The following is a 20126-nucleotide window of genomic DNA, read 5'->3' on the forward strand; positions in this document are numbered from 1 at the left end:
AATTGTGACAAGATGAATATCTTCCTTCCTTGCTCAACCACACAGGTACGAGCACACCATTTGGCAATTCACACAGAAGTGCCATCCATCCCGTCTAAACTCATCTTTCGAAAATTCCACATTTTCCCTTCTTACACAGACTCACACATTTTCTTTTTATAAATTAAGTTGTACCGTGTTTAAGGTCCTAAGCGTTCTAGCAGCGATTAACGTCCAATCAAATCACATTCAGACATTAATCTAGGTGGTCAAGGAATGGTTATAACAAATCAAGGGGTGGCTATCCAACCATGTTTTCAGTAGTCAAAACATATGCAGTTTTGTAAAACATGCCAATAGATTGTGTTTATAAAACTGGGGCAAAATATGCATCAAAGGATGGGATTGAAATTGCCATTCTCAAAGCCTTCCGGGAAGTCCTGATCGAGGTACTGTCCTTCGGGTTCGGGTAAAGATGGCAACGGGTACAAAATACTCGCAAATCCGCAGATATCCGACCCGCTGGGTGCGGATTCGGGTCGTGTTTTGTGCCCGCGGGTACGGGCACGGGTACGACTTTAAACCCGACGGGTATTCTATAATGGGTTTAGAAATTTGATATCCGAACCCGGAAACCCGCAAACCCGCTGACATGTGGACCCTAATACTCTTGTTTATATAACAGATCTCTAGGGTTCACTCATTTCCTCCCGACCTCTCCACTCCTACCCCTCTCGGCCGCCACCCCCAGTCGTCCGTCGCCCAGTCCCCCTCGGCCCCTTCGTGAGACCCCGAGTCCCCTCCCATGGGCCGCCGCTCCTCCTCCCCCAGGCACCCGCGCCGGCAGCAGCTGACGGCCGTGCCCAGGCCCCCACGACGGTGGGGCTCGACGCCGCACCCAAGCGCACGCACCGGCCGCGCCCAGGCCCCGCGTCGTCGGTGTCCCGGCCCCCACGCCTGTGGCGCCCGACAGTCGCACCCAGGCCCCACGACGGCGGTGATGCTCGAGGGCTGCGCGACGCCCGCGCCCAGGCCACTCTCCGGCAGTCCGGCGGCGCTCGCAGCCAGCACCGGTGCCTTCGTCCTGCAAGTCTTGCTCCTGCGCGCGGGCATATGGGTAATCCGCGGGCATACGGGTATCCGCGGGTAGCGGGTACGGGTGTCGTTTTCTACCCGTTGCGGATTGCGGGCACGGGCGCGGATACGGATTTTAGCATGCGGGTACGGGTTTATAAAGTTACTATCCGCACGGATTTTACCCGTTGCCATCTACAGGTTCGGGGTCGTGGAACTGGTCCTCGTTCACTTGCTCGCAGTACTGCTCGTCGACGGGTTCTCCCTCGTTCACACCGTGATCTACGACGCACACAAGCAAGCACACAATAAAAAAAAGAAATAAAGGTTTTATCGCTCAGCTCGAATCGTAAACAATTAAGATATCAGGATAAGAGTAATATTTTTCGGCGGTTTTCTAATGGCATGGCCAAAATTATATTAGAAATGGCGTGGTAAAGTTTTAGGTCGATCGGAGGATTTTTGGCGCATGAAATGACGAGTTAAAGAGGGGTCTAGGGGTTAAATAAGGATTTAGGGACCTATTTGCAAATATTTTTGTGGGGCAAGGGCTTGATTGGTATTTTAGAAAATATCCGGGCTATTCTGAAAAAGGTCAGGGGTTTATTTAGAATTAAGCTTATATGGTGGAAGGGTTTCTTTTGGAATATAATAAAGGAGAGGGTTTATTTTGCAAAAAGACTAGAGAGTGGGAGGGCTCTTAATGGAAAAGGGAAACGAGCAGGGGGGTATGGGCAAAATCACCCTCTCTTCTTCCTCCCCTCACTGGAAAACAGGGGAGGGGGGCGGCGCGCCGGCGGTGGCCTGGGCCGGCGGCCCTTGCGGCTCGTCGGCGCTTGGGAATTGGGGAAAGGGAGAGGGAGTCGCGGTGGGTTGTTTCCCCTTCTTAATTTGGACGGAGGTGGAGCGAGGAGGGTGGCACATGGCGGCGGGCGGCGGCGACCGTGGTGGCGGCGCTGCAAGGCTCGGTGGCGGCCCGAAGTTGGTGGAAAGGGGGAAGGGGACCAAGATGGTTCTATCCCCTACCTTGGTTCGGGCTGGGGCGTAGCGATGAGAGCGGTCCACGGGAGTCGGTGGTGGCGGGCAGAGGAGCTCTTGGCGGCGGCGCTGCAGAGCTAGGGAGGAGGTGGGCGGCGACTGAGGTGGCTGTGGTGCTCGGAGGCGAGGTGGAAGGCCCTTTTATAGGCGCTGCAAGGCGGTGGAGCGGGCGGGGCGCGTTGGTGCCGGCTGGCGAGCTTCGCGGGGCGCCTTTAATGGCGTTCGGCGTCGTGGCGCGCGGCAGCGTGATTCGCGACGGCTCGGGCAGGAAGGACGAGCAAGAGGGCGAGCACGTGGAGGGCCGGCTGTGGGGCTCGGCGTCGAGCAGAGCGGCGAGGCAGGGTGCTGTGCGATCGGCGGCATCGCTGGGCGCGAGCTGTGCGGCTCGGGCGGCGAGGCGGTGGAGCGGTACGACCGACGGGCGGCACGGCGAGCGGCGCGGCCGCATGGAACGCGTGCGGCGCACAGGGCGCGCACGTGGAGCGCGTGGGGACGGCGGGCCGAGTTGGCAGCGGCGGGCCGCGCGGCGAGCAGCGCGGCCACGTGGTGCGCGTGAACACACGTGGGCAGGGGCACGCGCCGAGGCGGCAAGGGCACTGCGGTGCCGGCGGGATGGGACTGGGCGAGCAGAGAGCGGCCGCGAGCGGGGAAGGCGGTGGCCGGGGCTGGGCGCGCTCGGCGCGCCGCGCGTGCGGGAGGGGAGGGAAGCAGGAAGAAGGAGAAGGAAGGAGGTGGGAAAAGAAAAAAAAGGAAAAAGGGGAAAATAAAAATGGAGAAAAAAAAGAAAAAAGGAGAGAGAGAGAAAAAGAGATCGCGCTGGCGGGTTTCGTGGCGGCGACCGCGACCGGACGAGCACGCGCGCCGGTCGGGCGTGACGCGCGGAACGAGGAATAACAGGGAGACGGGACGGCGATTGGATTCGGATGTCAGAACGGGTTTTACGGGAGATCAGGAGATCGGGCGGGGGACGATTTCGGGTGAATTGAGCTCAACGATAAAATGAGATTTGAAAATATTTTTAGCGCGTCATTTATTTTGGTAAATTTTTGGGCTGTTACAAACCTACCCCACTTAAAATTAATTTCATCCTCGAGATTCGGCTGGCTTCTAAAGAGGTGGGGAAACTCCTTCTTCAGAGCATCTTCACGCTCCCATATAGTTTCTTCTATTCCGTGTCTGTTCCACTGAACTCTGCAAATCCGTACTTCAGAGTTTCTTGTCCTCCTAGTGACAGTGTCCAGGATCTTGACCGGTATTTCCTGGTATCGCAGGTCTGGCTCCAGATCTATCACTTCTACTGGCACGTGTTCTGTCTCGGGTACCCTCAAACACCTTCTTAGTTGTGAGACATGAAACACTGGGTGTATATCTGATATTTTTTCTGGTAGCTCCAGACGGTATGCTACGTTTCTGACTTTCTTCAGAACTTGGTACGGTCCAATGTACCGGGGGGCCAACTTTCCTTGTACCTGAAATCTTCGAGTTCCCCGAATAGGTGAAACCTTAAGGTAGACGAACTCTCCCGGGTTGAAGCTTATTTCTCGTCTCTTCTTGTCTGCGTTGCTCTTCTGTCGAGACTGGGCGGCCTTCAGCTTTTCTCTAATCTCGGCCACTCTTTCTTCCGCTTCCTTTATGAGTGTGGGTCCAACTAGGGCACGTTCTCCAACTTCTGACCACATCAGGGGAGTTCTGCATTTTATCCCATAAAGAGTTTCGAATTGTGACATGCCCAGGCATGCTTGATAACCGTTGTTGTATGAAAATTTTGCATAGGGCAAACTCTGCTCCCAATCCTGGCCATAGATAAGGACACATGCTCTCAATATATCCTCCATAATCTGATTTACTCTTTCTGTTTGGCCATCCGTTTGTGGGTGATAGGCGGAGCTGAAATCTAATTTGGTGCTCATGGCTTTATGCAAATTTTTCCAAAACCTAGAGGTGAATTGGGTCCCTCTATCTGAAACAATTCTGCTAGGCACACCATGCAACTTTACTATATTTTCCACATAAAGCTTAGCTAGCTTTTCTCCACCGTAATTGGTCCGCAAGGGTATGAAATGAGCCGCTTTAGTGAGTCAGTCCACTATTACCCATATGGAGTCATGTATTTTTTGTGTTCTGGGCAAACCCACTACAATGTCTATTCCTATCTCATCCCATTTCCAAACCGGGATGGGTAGGGATTGCAGCAATCCTACTGGCTTCTGATGTTCGGCCTTGATCCTTTGACACGTATCACAATGGGCGACAAACCGTGCAATATCCGCCTTCATTCCCTTCCACCAATATTTTTGTTTTAAATCCATATACATCTTGGTGGATCCTGGGTGGATGGAGTAGGCCGAATTATGGGATTCATCCATAATTATCTGCCGGAAGTCTCCTTCTTTGGGCACACAAATCCTATTTTTATACCATAAAGTTTCCTCATTATCCACTCTTAAGTCCGGTGCCTTATTTTCTCCAATCTGCATTCGGATTTCCATCAAGTCCTTGTCCGAACTTTGGACTTTTCTGATTTTATTCTCCAGAGTGGGTTGAATGCTCATCTTGCGTGTGGAACCTCGAGGGACAATATGCACAATCAATCGTGTCATTTCTTTCTGCAGATGGGCATCCTTGGGTCCATAAGATTTCCGGCTTAAGGCGTCGGCTACCACATTAGCTTTGTCAGGGTGGTAATGAATTTCCACATTATAATCCTTAACCAGTTCTAACCACCTTCTTTGCCTTAAGTTCAAATCTGGCTGGGTGAAAATATACTTCAAACTCTTATGGTCGGTGTAGATCTTTCACTTATTTCCAATTAGATAATGCCTCCAAATCTTGAGGACATGCACTACGGCTGCAATCTCCAGATCATGTGTTGGGTAATTCTGCTCATGAGGCCTGAGCTATCGGGAAGCATAAGCTACTACATTCCCGTCTTGCATGAGGACACATCCTAATCCTTGTCGGGATGCATCACAATAAATGACAATATCCCGATGAATATCCGGTAGGGTCAGCACTGGGGCGGTTGTCAACCTATTCTTCAATTCTTGAAAACTTCTTTCACATGACTCTGTCCAGGTGAATTTCTTATCCTTCTTGAGTAGCTCTGTCATGGGCCGGGCAATCTTGGAAAATCCTTCAATGAATCTCCGATAATACCCAGCTAATCCAAGAAAGCTTCTGATTTCACTAATATTGGTCGGTTGCTGCGAATTAGAGACTGCTTCGAGCTTCTCAGAGTCCACTGCTACTCCATCTGCGGTTAGAATATGACAAAAAAAACTACTTTCTCAAGCCAGAATTCACACTTGATGAATTTGGCATATAGCTTATGTACTCTCAACTTTTTCAATACTACCCGCAGATGTTGCTCATGTTCCTGAACACTCTTGGAGTAAATAAGTATGTCGTCGATAAAGACTACGACAAACTTATCTAACTTGTCCATAAACACCTTGTTCATGAGATTCATGAAATAAACAGGTGCATTGGTGAGTCCAAAAGACATTACCGTAAACTCAAACTGCCCGTAACGGGTGACAAAAGTTGAGTTTGGGATGTCGCTTTCTCTAATCTTGAGCTGAAAATATCATGAGCTCAGATCAATCTTGGAGATGTACTTGGCTCCTTTTAGTTGATCGAAATGGTCATCAATCCTGGGGAGGGGGTACTTATTTTTGATGGTAACTTCGTTCAGTGCCCGGTAATCTACACACAACCTCATACTCCCATCCTTCTTCTTGACAAATAGGACTGGGGCTCCCCAAGGCGATGAGCTTAATCTGATGAAGCCAATTCGTTGTAGTTCTTCCAGCTGCTTCTTTAATTTCGCCAACTCAGAGGTAGCCATCCTATAGGGTCTCTCGGCTATAGGAGAGGTTCCAGGGACAAGGTCGATGACAAACTCTATATCCCTAACTGGTAGCATTCCAGGAAGTTCTTCAGGGAAAATATCTGGGTATTCGTTTACTACCGGGACTTCTTCCAAGGACTTGGCTTCCATGCTAAACACCATTGGGTCTTGTCCACTTCCCTGGGTATGGCAGGTCACTCGTACTCCCCTTGTCAGTACAACCTATGAGACCATTGTGCAGGCTTAACCAGTCCATTCCAAGGATCACGTCTATTCCCTTAGACTTAAGTACTACTAGGTCTGCTAGAAAATTCTACCCCACTTAAATTGATCCTTACCCGTAGACAACCTAGTTGACACTTGATGTCACCTCCAGGCGTCCGGGTTAATAGGGGTGTTTTTAGTAGTACTGTAGGTATTTTATACTCATCCACAAAGCTTGATAATATGAATGAATGTGATGCTCCAGAATTAAATAATACTGTTGCCAGAGTTGAGCTAACTAGGAACTCACCTAGTACCACTCCTTGTGCACCCTGAGCCTATTGCGCGTTGATGTGGTTGACGCGGGCTCGTCCATATAGCTGCTGGCTGTTGTTGTTGCCCTTGTTGTTGCTGCCGATGGGAACACGGTTGGCTCCGGACACTGGTGGCCTAGGCCCATTCACTGTGTTGGAGAAGGCTGATGCAGCAGGCTTGTTTTTGGCATATGGGCAGTTGGCAATGTAATGTCCTGTCTCTCGGCAGTTGAAACAGGCCCTAGCATTGTTGTTGGTGGTGGTGACTTGGCTGGCATTGCTCTACGGGGCCTTCATGGTGTTCTGTCTTCTGAACTGTGTGTTAGGGGCTTGGGATTCTGTCACTTGTGACTGGGTCTTATACTGCATTGGGGCCTGAGATCTTGGTGCCGTATAGCTGGAGTTCCTTGGTTTCTGGAAGCGGTCCTGCTGGCGGGCCTTACTTTCTAGAAATTTACGCTTATTTTCCCTCCTTTTCTTTAGCTTTGGTCCTTTCTGTGAGGATGACCATGTTCATCAGAGTATTGAAGTCGGGGTATATCTGAGGGGTAAGCAAGGTTCGGAGTTCTGGGGTCAGTCCCTTCTTGAACATGTCCTACTTCTTTTCATCCTTGTCTACTTCTGGTGCATAGCGGGCAAACTCCATAAACTGGTAGGTGTACTCTTCCACATACATGCCCCCTTGCTGTTGTACGCGGAACTCATCCGCCTTGCACTTCATGGTGGCTGCGAGGATATGGTAGCGACGGAACTCTTTCACAAACTCGTCCCAAGTGATGGTGGTGGCATCTTCGGCAGCGCCACAGTAATTCTCCCACCAAGCTAAGGCAGTTCCGGTGAGTTGGTGAGCTGCCAGGAGAACCTTGTCTCGGTCTTGGCATTCGAACGGCTCGAGCTTCCTTTGGATCACACGCAGCCAGTCATCTGGCTCCAAGGGGTTGCTGGATCCTGCAAAGGTGGGTGGCTTGGTCCTCAAGAAAGCTGTCAGCTTGTCATTCATGGTCTGCTCTCGTGGCCGCTTGATGATGAGGGCATTGGCCAGTGCTTCCAGTATGAGGGTCTGGTTGCTTATCGCCTGTGCCAAGTCCTCGAAAGGTGGAGGTGGTGGTAGTGGCACTTCTCCTTGGTTTCCTCCTTCATTCTGGCTCACTTTCTGTTCGTGCGGAAGAGGGTTCTGTCCATTAGGCTGTCCTCCCGCGCCAGCGGCTGCAGGGGTCCGGTTGTGGGAGGCCCTTGTACCGCTTCGGGAAGCCATCTGTAGATTGGATAGAGTCTTTGTGAGATTGTGATTAGGATTAAGTGATGTTTAAGTTGTATTTTTGAAAAGGCAGAATCTACCTTCCGCCGAAAAACACACAAACTAACAACAAGCACACAAACTAGCAAACAACTGGCACAAACAACTTTATTCCTGCAAGGGGGATACACACTGGGATAAGGCCAAACGCGTACTACACGTCCGGGTACAAGGGTCACAATTAAGGGTACAACTTAAGCCAAAGGGGCTGGGGTGGCTTCTCCTAGGGTGGCTTCGGGACAAGCTCCCACGAGTCTTCTTCTAGGGCGGAGTGTGCGAGTAGTCCTTGCTCGCCGTTCTCAAGGTTCCCATTTTCCAAGGGTTGTCCAGCAGCTTCCTCTTCAATGGCGGCAGTAGACCCTTCAGGGTTCTCGGGCGGGACTTGTGGGGTTCTCAAGAGTGGTCCCCATCCTATGACGGGCGTCCCGAGTAGAACATGGTCTTCCCCAATTGCCGGGACTGGCGTTCCACTTCTGGTCCATTCTTGCATACGCCGTTCCCGGGCCTGCCTGAGGCTCTCCTGGGCAACCACTTTGCTGCTGACTGCGGCTACGACTCTTGCCTCGGCTTGGGCTGCCCGTATCTGTTGCAGTCTTACCGCGAGCTCTACTTGCTCGGCTCGATGGGTCTGCTCTCTCAGGATGCAGGCTTGCTCGTCAAAGAGCTGATCCATAGAGGCTAGGTAGGTAGCCACTTGGTACAGGGGGTCTTCTTCATGGCAGCGCTGTTCCAAGCTTCTCATACGAGTTTCCCAAACTAGGGTTCTGATGGCTGGAGGGAAGAACCTCATTTGTGTGGGGGCGAGGTGTCCTTCAAAAATCCGGCACAGATAACCGAGTGCCTTCCTGGCGGCCAAGGAATAGGTGTCTTGCTGCCTAGACCCTGTAGCGGTCACTTGCCATGGCTGGATATCGGGGTAGCGGTCACTTCTGGCGATGACCAGGATCACTCTGCAGCGGAGGGTACTATGGTGTTCGTACTCTCTGCTGTAGTACCTTGGGCATTCCGTAACACTAAGGCTTTCCAGGGCGTTGATCAAAAGGCTGGGGAAGCCAGGTGCAGCTTGGCAATTGCCCTGGGTCCATCCTTCCTCAGCCATCTGAAAACAAAGATAGGGTGAATAAGTTTTGCACAAATATTTAAGTACAAAGGGGATACATGGTACTTATTATTACAACATGGTGGGCACGACTATTCGAATAGATTTTAACTCTGCAAAGGTGTGCAACTTTACCCACAAGCGGGGTACCACAACACGATCACCTTAGTATCGGTGCAGATTCCAACAAAGCCATTACCCACCTTATCTAGACCTGACTAGCCACCACAGGGTCCACCAAGGGGTCATCGACCTATCACCGAGGTTTAACCGGGGCATAAGTCACACAGAGCTTATCTTTTTTCCTTGGTCACCCGTTGCTCTCAGCTCTACTGATGGCTATCAGACTAACTAATGGGGTTTATGCTAAGCCGTTGCCCATACAACGATCAAGTGGTTTGCACGATAGTGGAGTTAGGCAAGATGCCACACCAACTCGGTCCTTAATTGTGACAAGATGGATATCTCCCTTCCTTGCTCAACCACACAGGTACGAGCACACCATTTGGCAATTCACACAGAAGTGCCATTCATCCCGTCTAAACTCATCTTTCGAAAATTCCACATTTTCCCTTCCCACACATACTCACACATTTTCTTTTTATAAAACAAGTTGTATCATGTTTAAGGTCCTAAGTGTTCTAGCAGCGATTAACGTCCAAGCAAATCACATTCAGACATTAATCTAGGTGGTCAAGGAATGGTTATAACAAATCGAGGGGTGGCTATCCAACCATATTTTCAACAGTCAAAACATATGCAGTTTTGTAAAACAGGCCAATAGGTTGTGTTTATAAAACTGGGACAAAATATGCATCAAAGGATGGGATTGAACTTGCCGTTCTCAAAGCCTTCCGGGAAGTCCTGATCGAGGTACTGTCCTTCGAGTTCGGGGTCGCGAAACTGGTCCTCGTTCACTTGCTCGCAGTACTGCTCGTCGACGGGTTCTTCCTCGTTCACACCATGATCTACGACACACACAAGCAAGCACACAATCAAGAAAAAGAAATAAAGGTTTTATCGCTGAGCTCGAATCGGAAACAATTAAGATATGGGGATAGGAGTAATATTTTTTGGCGGTTTTCTAATGGCATGGCCAAAATTATATTAGAAATGGTGTGGTAAAGTTTCAGGTGGATCGGAGGATTTTTGGCGCATGAAATGACGAGTTAAAGAGGGGTCCAGGGGTTAAATAAGGATTCAGGGACCTATTTGCAAATATTTTTGAGGGGCAAGGGCTTGATTGGTATTTTAGAAAATATTCGGGCTATTTTGAAAAAGGTCAGGGGTTTGTTTAGAATTAAGCTTATATGGTGGAAGGGTTTATTTTGGAATATAATAAAGGAGAGGGTTTATTTTGCAAAAAGGCTAGCGAGTGGGAGGGCTCTTAATGGAAAAGGGAAAAGAGCAGGGGGTATGGGAAAAATCACCCTCTCTTCTTCCTCCCCTCGCTGGAAAATAGGGGGGGACGGCGTGCCGGCGGTGGCCTGGGCCGGCGGCCCTGGGGGCTCGTCGGCGCTTGGGAAGTGGAGGAAAGGGAGAGGGAGTCGCAGTGGGTTGTTTTCCCCTACTTAATTTGGACGGAGGTAGAGCGAGGAGGGTGGCACACGGCGGCGAGCGGCGGCGACCGTGGTGGCGGCGCTGCAAGGCTCGGTGGCGGCCCGGAGTTGGGGGAAAAGGGGAAAGGGACCAAGAGGGTTCTATCCCCTATCTTGGTTCGGGCTGGGGCGTAGCAAGGTGAGCGGTCCACGGGAGCCGGTGGCGGCGGGCAGATGAGCTCTTGGCGGCGGAGCTGTAGAGCTAGGGAGGAGGCGGGCGGCGGCTGAGGTGGCTGTGGTGCTCGGAGGCGAGGTGGAGGGTCCTTTTATAGGCGCTGCAAGGCGGTGGAGCGGGCGGGGCGCGTTGGTGCCGGCCGGTGAGCTTCGCGGGGCGTCTTTAATGGCGTTCAGCGTCGCGGCGCGCGGCAGCGCGATTCGCGGCGGCGACGCGACGGCTCGGGCAGGAAGGACGCGCTAGGGAGGGCGAGCACGTGGAGGGGCCGGCTGTGGGGCTCGGCGTCGAACAGAGTGGCGCGTGCGGTGAGGCGGGGTGCTGTGCGGTTGGCGGCGGCGCTGTGCGCGAGCTGTGCGGTGAGGCGGCGGCGCTGTGCGGTCAACGGGCGGCATGGCGAGCGGCGCGGCCGCGTGGAACGCATGCTGCGCACATGGCGCGCGCGTGCAGCGCGAGGGGACGGCGGGCCGAGTCGGTCAACGGGCGGCATGGCGAGCGGCGCGGCCGCGTGGTGCGCGTGCGCACGCGTGGGCAGGGGTGAAAGTAAAACAGTACCTGTAGATTTCGATTCCGAGCTGTTCTGTACCGAACATCAGCTTAAATTGCTACTAGATTGTGCCTGACTGTAAAATGACAGTACGTCGTCAGTAGTCATGGCTGTTAAGGCGGTGTTTGGTTGGGCCCTATTAAATTTTGCACGAAAACTTTTTGGCTGTTTGACCACTAATTAGGGATATTAAATGAAGTCTAATTATAAAATTAATTCCACAACCATGATAGTGTAGCAGTTACTGTTGCTAATGAGGCGTTTGACAGCATTATTAGAGGATGATTACACTTGATTACTGTAGCATCATTATAGATAATTATGGTGGAACTTGGCTCATTATATTCGTCTCGAAAAATTACACCCATCTAATGAAAGATTTCGCAAATAAATTTCGTTTAGCACTCCATGCATGCATTCGTCTTTTTGGGTAAAATTTTACTAAACACGGTGTAAAGGGTAAAGCAGTACTCCTGCATGGCTACGGCTTGATTCAAAATCATCACGAATCAACAAGTACTCGCCGTAACCTGATTAGGTCTGTTCCCTGCTCAGGGTTAGCTGCATTCCCTGCATTCAGACTTTCAGAGCTTGCCGGCTGCTGAATTACTTCACCTGTACGCGGGCTATTTACGGATCTACTACTACTAATCTAGCCCTAGCAGGCCTGCAATGTGTTCGGATGTTTCTACGCGGGCCGCGGGCTCCACTGGTACATGCCGGATTGTAGACCGTTGTCCTCAGCCCTCATCACAAACAAAGAATTGCCACGTGCTTAACCGTTGAAACAACGGGGGCGGTTGTATGTCACTTAAAACGATGCATCTCCCACCATCTCGCCTGAAGAACCGGTTGTATATGGGGTGGACCACATTTCAGCCCAATAAATATGAATGTTTGCGCATAAAGAAAGAAAAGACATGTGTATGCATGCAGATAAGACAAAACAATGATATTATCAACTTGGAAAACATGTTTGAAACAAAAAAAATCCATAAGTTTTGGAGGGAATATCCAAATTAAATTCTAATTGCAGCATCATATTTCTTACGTCAAAATCTTCAAAACAAGACCACACTTGACTATATTTGAAGGATTTTATTTTTTTAAACATTTTTTGATAAAGCTAGAACGTATGGACTACAGCGAACAAATACATATCTCTTTGCGAACAAAATATTAAACCCGACGAACAAATAATAGTACTCTACGGAACATCACGAACAAAAAAAAGGGTGATGCATGTGTCAGCTAAATAACAGAGAGATTCTGTGAATGCATATAAAAAAGACAACAAAGATAACATCATCTATATGTATGTAATTTCAAACTAATAAAAATTATTACTGTTAAACCATACATCTAAATTAAATTCGGATTGTACCATTATATTTCTTGTCATAAATTTGAATTGTACCATTATCTTTCTATGACAAGATTTTTATAAATAAATAATTAATTTTGGGTTTTGAGAATGAATAATTATTTTTACAAATAAAAAATTAAATATAGTGAACACATAATAACGTACGAAGAACAACATATTATATATCGCGAATATTTAATTGTATAGGATAGATATGAAAAATGAATATCACGAACAAGTGAGTTAACATCGCGGAACAATTTAATTTACAAAGCGAACAAATTAATCAACATCACGGAATAATTTAGTCTCCAAAACGAATAATTTATTTTTATTGGCAGACGAAGTCAACGTAAAATTCAATGAAAAAAACTGAAAACAAAAGGGGAAAAAGAAGAAAGAAGAAAAATATGTTAAAAAGAGAAAAATAACAAAAATAAAAGAAAATCATGGAAGGAAAAAGTGGGAGGAAAAAAGAATGAAAAAGAATACATGAAAGAGAATGAAAAAAGTTAAAAAAACATATGTGCTACCCACCTTTAGACTTTTATGAATTTATGTAGATACGGGGAACAAAGAAGAATGAAATGAGTTATAAAATAGAGAAAACATCTACTTAGAAATAGAAGAAAAATAAGTAAGCAAATAAAAGGGAAAATAAAATAAATAAAAATAAAATAAATAAGATTAAAAAGATTTGTACAATAGATAAAAGAGAAAGTGTGTGACCTTAGGGAAAATGGATAGGAAAAACCAAACTATTATTACTTGATGAAAAAAAAGTGTAGAAAAATTGAAACGAGAAACAACAAGGCTACATATTTCTTTCTTGTATGTAACGTGTGATGCCATCCCAGTTTCATGTGTGCGTAGCACGTCAACTAGCAGCATGTAGCAAAGATACTCCCTCCTTCCCCGTTTATAAGGCATGGTAGAACATGACACGGTCTTCTAAACAATACTTTGACCATTTATTTATCATATATTATATCACTTTTGATTATAAACTTATAATCATTGTAAACTATGTTTGATTATGAATCCAATCATATGAAATTTGCATTATAAAAATAAAAATTTAATAGTCAAATTATTGGTCAAAGATGAGAAGGTTTGAATCTTGATATACGTGTATGCCTTATAAACGGGGAAGGAGGGAGTACATTCTAATTTTATGTGTACGTAGCACATCAACTAGCAGCATGTAGTAGAGAGACGTGGGGCTCTGGACCAGCACTTTGGGCCACGAGAAAACAAAGAGAAAAATATGGAAACCGGTGCAAATGTGGTAATGGGCTGAATTTGTCAAATCACACATGCGCGGATCCTACGGGCGATGGTTTATCGCTTTGCAGCGCGTGTGATATATATAGCCTCCGCGTGAAACAACCGCCGTACAGCAGAAGTTACTCGTGCCAGAACACGCAACGAACCGACACGAACGACGGCCCGTCCTGCTTTCACATTCCGTATTCGGCTTGGAACAAGTCTGCTAGCTGGCTCTCACAAGAAACGAGCCAAGAAAGTGTCGCAGCAGGACACGCCAAAAAAGCGACGAGGGGATCGGTACTGGAGTGATGGCTTCACTTCGCATTCATGCACGCATCAACCTCGCCACATTCAAGAACGCTGCTATACCCTCTTCCAGGGCCGTTCCAATGTTTTTGGGGCCCTGGTGCGAAATAAAAAAAAATTAGGTCCCATGTCTAGATTTAACAAAAGCTAAAATCAAAATGCATTTGGATTCCATAGTATAATGATATTTGTTTTGCATATTAACACGTAATATAATAATTAACTCTAAAGAAAAGAGTGAACATTGCCAAGAAAGAGAAGAGAATCGGAGATACGAGATGGTGAGATCGCGATTCGCGACAAGAAACCAAGCGTCTCGACAGCCTTGTTATTTCGACTGGATGGCTTCTCGCGGTCGCGGACTCGCGGTCTTGGGACTTAGAGGCTAGGGCGACAGGCGATCGCGGAGACAGGAGACGGGATACGGGAGACGCGATGACGGTGTCGCCAGGCCTGGGCATCACGCTTCCGCGGAAACGGAGTCTCGAACTCACATTCACAGACAGAATCACGGACGGGATCGAAGGCAGCCAAACAGGCTGGAGTGCAGCGATGGCCGAGAAACTTTAGTTGTTGGGCATAAACCCCCTAAGGAGAACTACAAATGGGCCCCAAAATTTAGGGGGCCCGGTGCGGTCGGGCCACTTGCGCGGGGCTAAAACCGGGCCTGCCCTCTTCCACCCTTCGACATCATCGAACCACCCATCCAACGGTCGCCAGCCACGCCGTCACGGATAAGGCCAGGCTAGCCTCTGAGTCGTCTCGTCCCGTCAACCGTGTACCGTGTGGGTGTACGCGTCATGCCCGTATTTGGCCCCGTGCGGTCCGTGCGACCGCACAGGGCCTCCAAATTCAAAGGGCCCCTAAAATACTAGGTATACATTAAGTATAATTATATAGAGAATTTAATTTAGTTGATTGTTGGCCCAATTTATGGCAAAACGTGGCCCAAATTGCTCCTAGAAGATGAATTATCGTAGGCGTATCAATTGCCGCTTCCTTTCGCACGGGTGCTACTCGGGGTCACGCGTGTGACCCCAACCTCTCCAGAATTCCATGTTTTGGGCCTAAAGTCGACCCAATAAACCAGCCCACTGTGTTTTGTTGCTAGAACAAATTTCTTTTGTTCCGTAATAATTTTTTTCTTGCGCAAACAATAATAATTGTTGCAGCAACAATAAAAATTCTAGAATAAAAAATAGTTATTGGGCCTTGTGTGATGATTTGACTGTCAGTCACACGTGGGACTTCTAATATTTGCGCTTTCACATAGTACATCGCGCTTGCCGACTACTATCACTTGGCATTTGCGATTCTGCACTAGGCCACTAGGGCCCCAGTGCATTGTTTCGCACAGGGCCTCCAGATTTGCCGGTACGGCCCTGGTACGCGTGTCCACGCCCGACCGGCCGGCTGGCTAGCAGCTGGTGGTAGCACGCGAGCAATGAGCGAGCGAGCCCGTTCACGAGCGTGTCGTGAGGGCGGTAGGGCCCGCGGGCCGCAGCGCGACACCGCCTAGCCGCTTCACCACCAGCTGGCCGCCGGTCGTACGCGGATCTCCAGGCGAGCCCACACCGGCCGGTCAGGGGAGCAGGAAAGCGCCGGGCGCGGTCCCGCTGGTGGCCCGGTGACATGTAGGGCCGTCTGTACCTCGGCTCGCTTTATGCCGCCGCCGTACGCCGATGGCCTCGTCAGAGATCCCATCGACATCGACCCATCCGATCCGATCGCGCGAGTGCGTCGCGGCGTGCCGTCGTCTCCCCCGCCGGCCCGCCCCCGATTGGCAAAGGAATTTGTATGCAGCACACGGAAAGATAAGTTTTGTGCGAAACACATCGTAAAAACTGATTTTTGTCTTCAACACATTGTGAAATTGCGATTTTGTCTTCAACACACCACGCCAAATATAATAATCATTTTTAGCTGAGTAAAAGTGTAAATGTAAAAGACCATTTTACCCTCAGGCCCACTTGTCATCTTCTTCCTACCCCTTCCAGCAAGCCGCCGCCACCGCCTCTCCCTTGTGCCTGCTTTCGTGCGCCGATCGATGCCGCTCCCCCGCGCCAGCTCCCTCGCGGCCGCTACCACCGCACCCCGTGCCTGCTCCCTCGCGGCGCCTGCTGGCGCTCCCCGCGTGACGGCGTGAGGACGTTGTGGTGCTGGAGGTGAGGAGACAGGAGCACTCGTGGAGAAGAAGGCAGGGAGCTCGCCCAATGGCGAGCATGGGGTGGTGGTCGGCCGTCGGCGTCCTCGTCAATTGCGCGCGGGCGTGCTCGCGTGGGCCGCCGTTGTGCTCGACATCGGCAACGGCGTGGTACAGCTTGATTTGGAGGAGAGGCATCATATTGATGGAGCAAGATTGATGGCCTACAACTTAGGTACTATTAATTAATTACTTTTGATTCGTTGGGGGGGGCAAAGCATGGATAAGGGCGTGCTGCGCGGCGATGGACTGAGGTGGCTCGGGGTTGTACTCGTAGACGCGCTCGAGGATCTTGGCTGGACACGTTGTTTGCAGGAGGCAGTCAGAGTGAGAAGTTCCGGTGACAACGGCCTGTTTGAGGAACTGGAGCCCCCTCTGAGCGCTGGTGACATACGCTCCGGTCGAGTCTGGCGGGCAGGTCCTTGCGGAGCAGCGCCAAGAGCGGCGGCACCACGACGCGCTCGCTCCCCCACGCGATGCGCCGGAGCGCCCTGAGCTTGGATGACAGCCCGCCGGGGGTGGGCGCCGGAGCCAGGCCGTCTAAGGAGCGCTGCCTCCTGCGCGTTCGGGGCGACGCTCTTGATGCTGACGGCGACGCCCTCGCCGTCGCCCCGGATGTCGAGGGTGCCATCGCAGCAGAGCACAAACACACAGAGCGTGCAGGGAAAGCAAGGAAGAAGGGCATAAATGCCATTTCACAAATCTCTCCCACAGAAATGAGTTTTTTAATCGACTCTGTGTGCTGCACACCAAACACTAATTTTATAGTGTGTGAGACACAAATTCAACTTTGAGGGTGTGCGAGAGGCAAAATCATGTTTTTGCGATGTCCTACAGACTAAAAACCCATTGGCAAATCAGCTGCCGAGCTTCCCTAACCTACCCCATAGTGACCATCTGCCAGGTCGTAGCTTTGTGCGTGCATGGATCCGTGGTCAGTTACGTACGGTTCGGAGACGATGCAGTTGGTGCTCGCATTAGCGCTGGGGCTGCTGGGATCATGGCTGTAATGGCTGTTCGGCTGATCCAGTGAATAGTGTTCGGCTGGTAGAATAAATAGTATTATGTGAGAGAAAATAAGTCGAGACAAGCCAAGATAAGCCAAGATAGAATCAGCCGAATATCCCCAAGGACGATCCGACGGGCCACCTCGCTCCAGCAAGCCATGGAGATCTCGGATCGACGGGGTCCCGTCCCACCGTTTGCCGTGTCGATGGGAACATGGAACAGCCGAATAGTGCAGGATCGATCAGCTTCTCGCACCCATTTCCCCTTGCGGCCGTGCCAATCTCCGTGCTCGGCTTCTTCCGTCCTCTCAGCCCACCCATGCAGCCGAGGCCAGCAGCAGCCTGGCTGGCAAGTTACGAATAAGGAATGGCGCGGCCTAGCCCTGCTGCCACCGGCGAGGCTGTGACTGGATGGATCGTACTGAGCGGTAGCGCGAGCAGTGCGCACCAACTGTTCGAGTACCGGGGGGACGCCTGACAGCTGCTGGCCACAGCACCTTGAAGCCAGGGAGCCGGGCCCATTAACCAGTGACCTCCAACGTTCGGAACCTGCTGGGCCCGGCCCACCACTGACCAGTGACCCCACCCCGTGCCCAACGTTCTTATCCCGCTGCCTAAAATTTCAAGCTCCTCGAGAAGCCAACCTGCTTTTAACCCACTCCCGCAGTCCCCACTTTGCCAGTCCCCCCCGCAATGCCCAACTTGCCCCTGCTTTCAACCCGGGGGCGTGCGGGTATCCGAGGCGGCGACTGCCGGGGCAAAACGGTAAAGTGGCCGCCCCGCTACAGCTGGGATCGAGCAGGGCCACGCAAAGCCAGCTGTCAGTGACCGTTCGGGGCAGCCCCGCCAAGCCAAGGACGCCGGAGAAGGAGGACGCCCTCTTTACTTTGGCCCAGAAAGGGCTCTCCGCCTCATACGTCACGCGCAGTGCCAGCCGAGCCCTCCGCCCCTCCCACGCTCCACTGTCTCACTCACACTTCCCAGCTCGCGTGCTCGCGGCCTCTATAAAACCTCTGCTGGCTCCCCATCCAACCCATCGCAAATCTTCAACCTCAAGCACCAAGCAAGAAGAACCAGCTGAAATCACGCGTCCAAGAACGCCCCCCCGCCTCCATTAGAAATTTTAGCATTGGATTGGAGCCACCACCACCAATGGCTTGTTCCACCGCATCTCTAGCGGCGACGCTGCTGGCGTTCGCGCTGCTGTTCCAGGCCTGCCTCGCCGGGAGGCGGCTCACCGCGCTCGTGCAGGAGCCGGCCATCACCATGAAGTACCACAAGGGCGCGCTCCTGTCGGGCCGCATCGCCGTCAACTTCATCTGGTACGGCAACTTCTCCGCGCCGCAGCGCGCGGTCATCACCGACTTCGTCTCGTCGCTGTCCGCGGCCCCGGCGGCGGGGCAGCCGGAGCCGTCGGTCGCCACCTGGTTCCGGACGGCGCGCAAGTACTACGCCAACTCCAAGGCGCGGTTCCCGGCGCTGCACGTCGGCTCCCACGTCCTCGACGCGTCCTACTCCCTCGGCAAGCGCCTCTCGGACGGCGACCTCCTCAAGCTCGCCGCCAAGGGGTCCTCGAGCCGCGCCATCAACGTGGTGCTCACCGCCGTCGACGTCGCCGTGGACGGGTTCTGCATGTCCCGGTGCGGCACGCACGGCGCGTCCCGGCGGTCGCGCTCCGGCCGGTTCGCGTACGTGTGGGTGGGCAATCCGGCGACGCAGTGCCCCGGGCAGTGCGCGTGGCCGTTCCACCAGCCCGTGTACGGCGCGCAGGCGGCGCCGCTCACGCCCCCCAACGGCGACGTCGGGGCCGACGGGATGGTGATCTCGCTGGCGTCCATGATCGTCGGCACGGTGACCAACCCGTTCGGGAACGGCTTCTACCAGGAGGGCTCCGCCGACGCGCCGCTGGAGGCCGCCACGGCGTGCGCCGGCGTGTACGGCAAGGGCGCGTACCCCGGCTACGCGGGGTCGCTGCTGGTGGACCAGGCCAGCGGGGCCAGCTTCAATGCCAACGGGGCCCACGGGAGGAAGTACCTGGTCCCGGCGCTCGTGGACCCGGACACGTCGTCGTGCGCTACGGTGGCGTGACTAGGGGGTGTTTTCGGGAGGGGGGGTGGTGGTGTGTTACGGTGGAGAGTTTTCCACACGGTTGTGTCTGTACTTTGTAGTAGTGATGGTGGATTCTTTCATTTGTTCAATGAAAAAAGAAAATATTTTCACGCATACCCTGTCCATATGGCATATGCTTGCTCGTTTTTGCAAATTTGTCAGAGCATACGAGAGGAAATCATGTGTGCCGTTCTGCGCCTGTTCGTGCAGATGGTAAGTGTTCGTTGTACCAAGGGAAGAAAGATAGCATAAACAATAAGACGTGCACATGGTAAGTTGGTAACCGGTAAGTGTTCATTGTACCAAGGAAAGAAAGCATAAACAACAAGACTTGGTCAGACAAAAATGTTTCCGGGGCAAAGGAAAGTGGGAAATCCGCAAGCATGTTCCTTCAGGTCATGTGCAACCAAATTGTTGATACCTTCGATGCCACAGCCTCGAGATGTGCAGTAAAACCACAATACCACATGCAGGGTTGTTTAAGAAAGAAAAACCAAGAACCACGTATAAAAACAGAAACATAATCAAGTAGAGGGAGGGAGGGCACGAACAACTGAACAAGGGCGGCAGACAGGGAAAACGCATGCGGCGTGCGCCGGAGTTGCGTCGGAGGATACACTGGCAAAAGAAAACTGGCAGTGCTCTTCGGTTCTTCATGGAATTACTGTACACTAATGCAAGGTTTAGCTTCCCC

At 51.3% G+C, this 20126-nt stretch overlaps 1 protein-coding gene across 1 annotated transcript; it reads left to right on the forward strand.

Moving 5' to 3' along the window:
• Nucleotides 1–18283: 18283 nt before the first annotated feature.
• LOC120653805 (protein PHOSPHATE-INDUCED 1 homolog) lies at nt 18284–19546 on the forward strand. Its single transcript, XM_039931474.1, has one exon. The coding sequence runs from the start codon at nt 18476–18478 to the stop codon at nt 19409–19411; it is 936 nt and encodes a 311-aa protein (XP_039787408.1). The 5' UTR covers nt 18284–18475; the 3' UTR covers nt 19412–19546.
• The last annotated feature ends 580 nt before the right edge of the window (nt 19547–20126 follow it).

Source organism: Panicum virgatum, chromosome 1N (assembly GCF_016808335.1).
Source record: "Panicum virgatum strain AP13 chromosome 1N, P.virgatum_v5, whole genome shotgun sequence".
NCBI classification, from domain to species: domain Eukaryota; kingdom Viridiplantae; phylum Streptophyta; class Magnoliopsida; order Poales; family Poaceae; genus Panicum; species Panicum virgatum.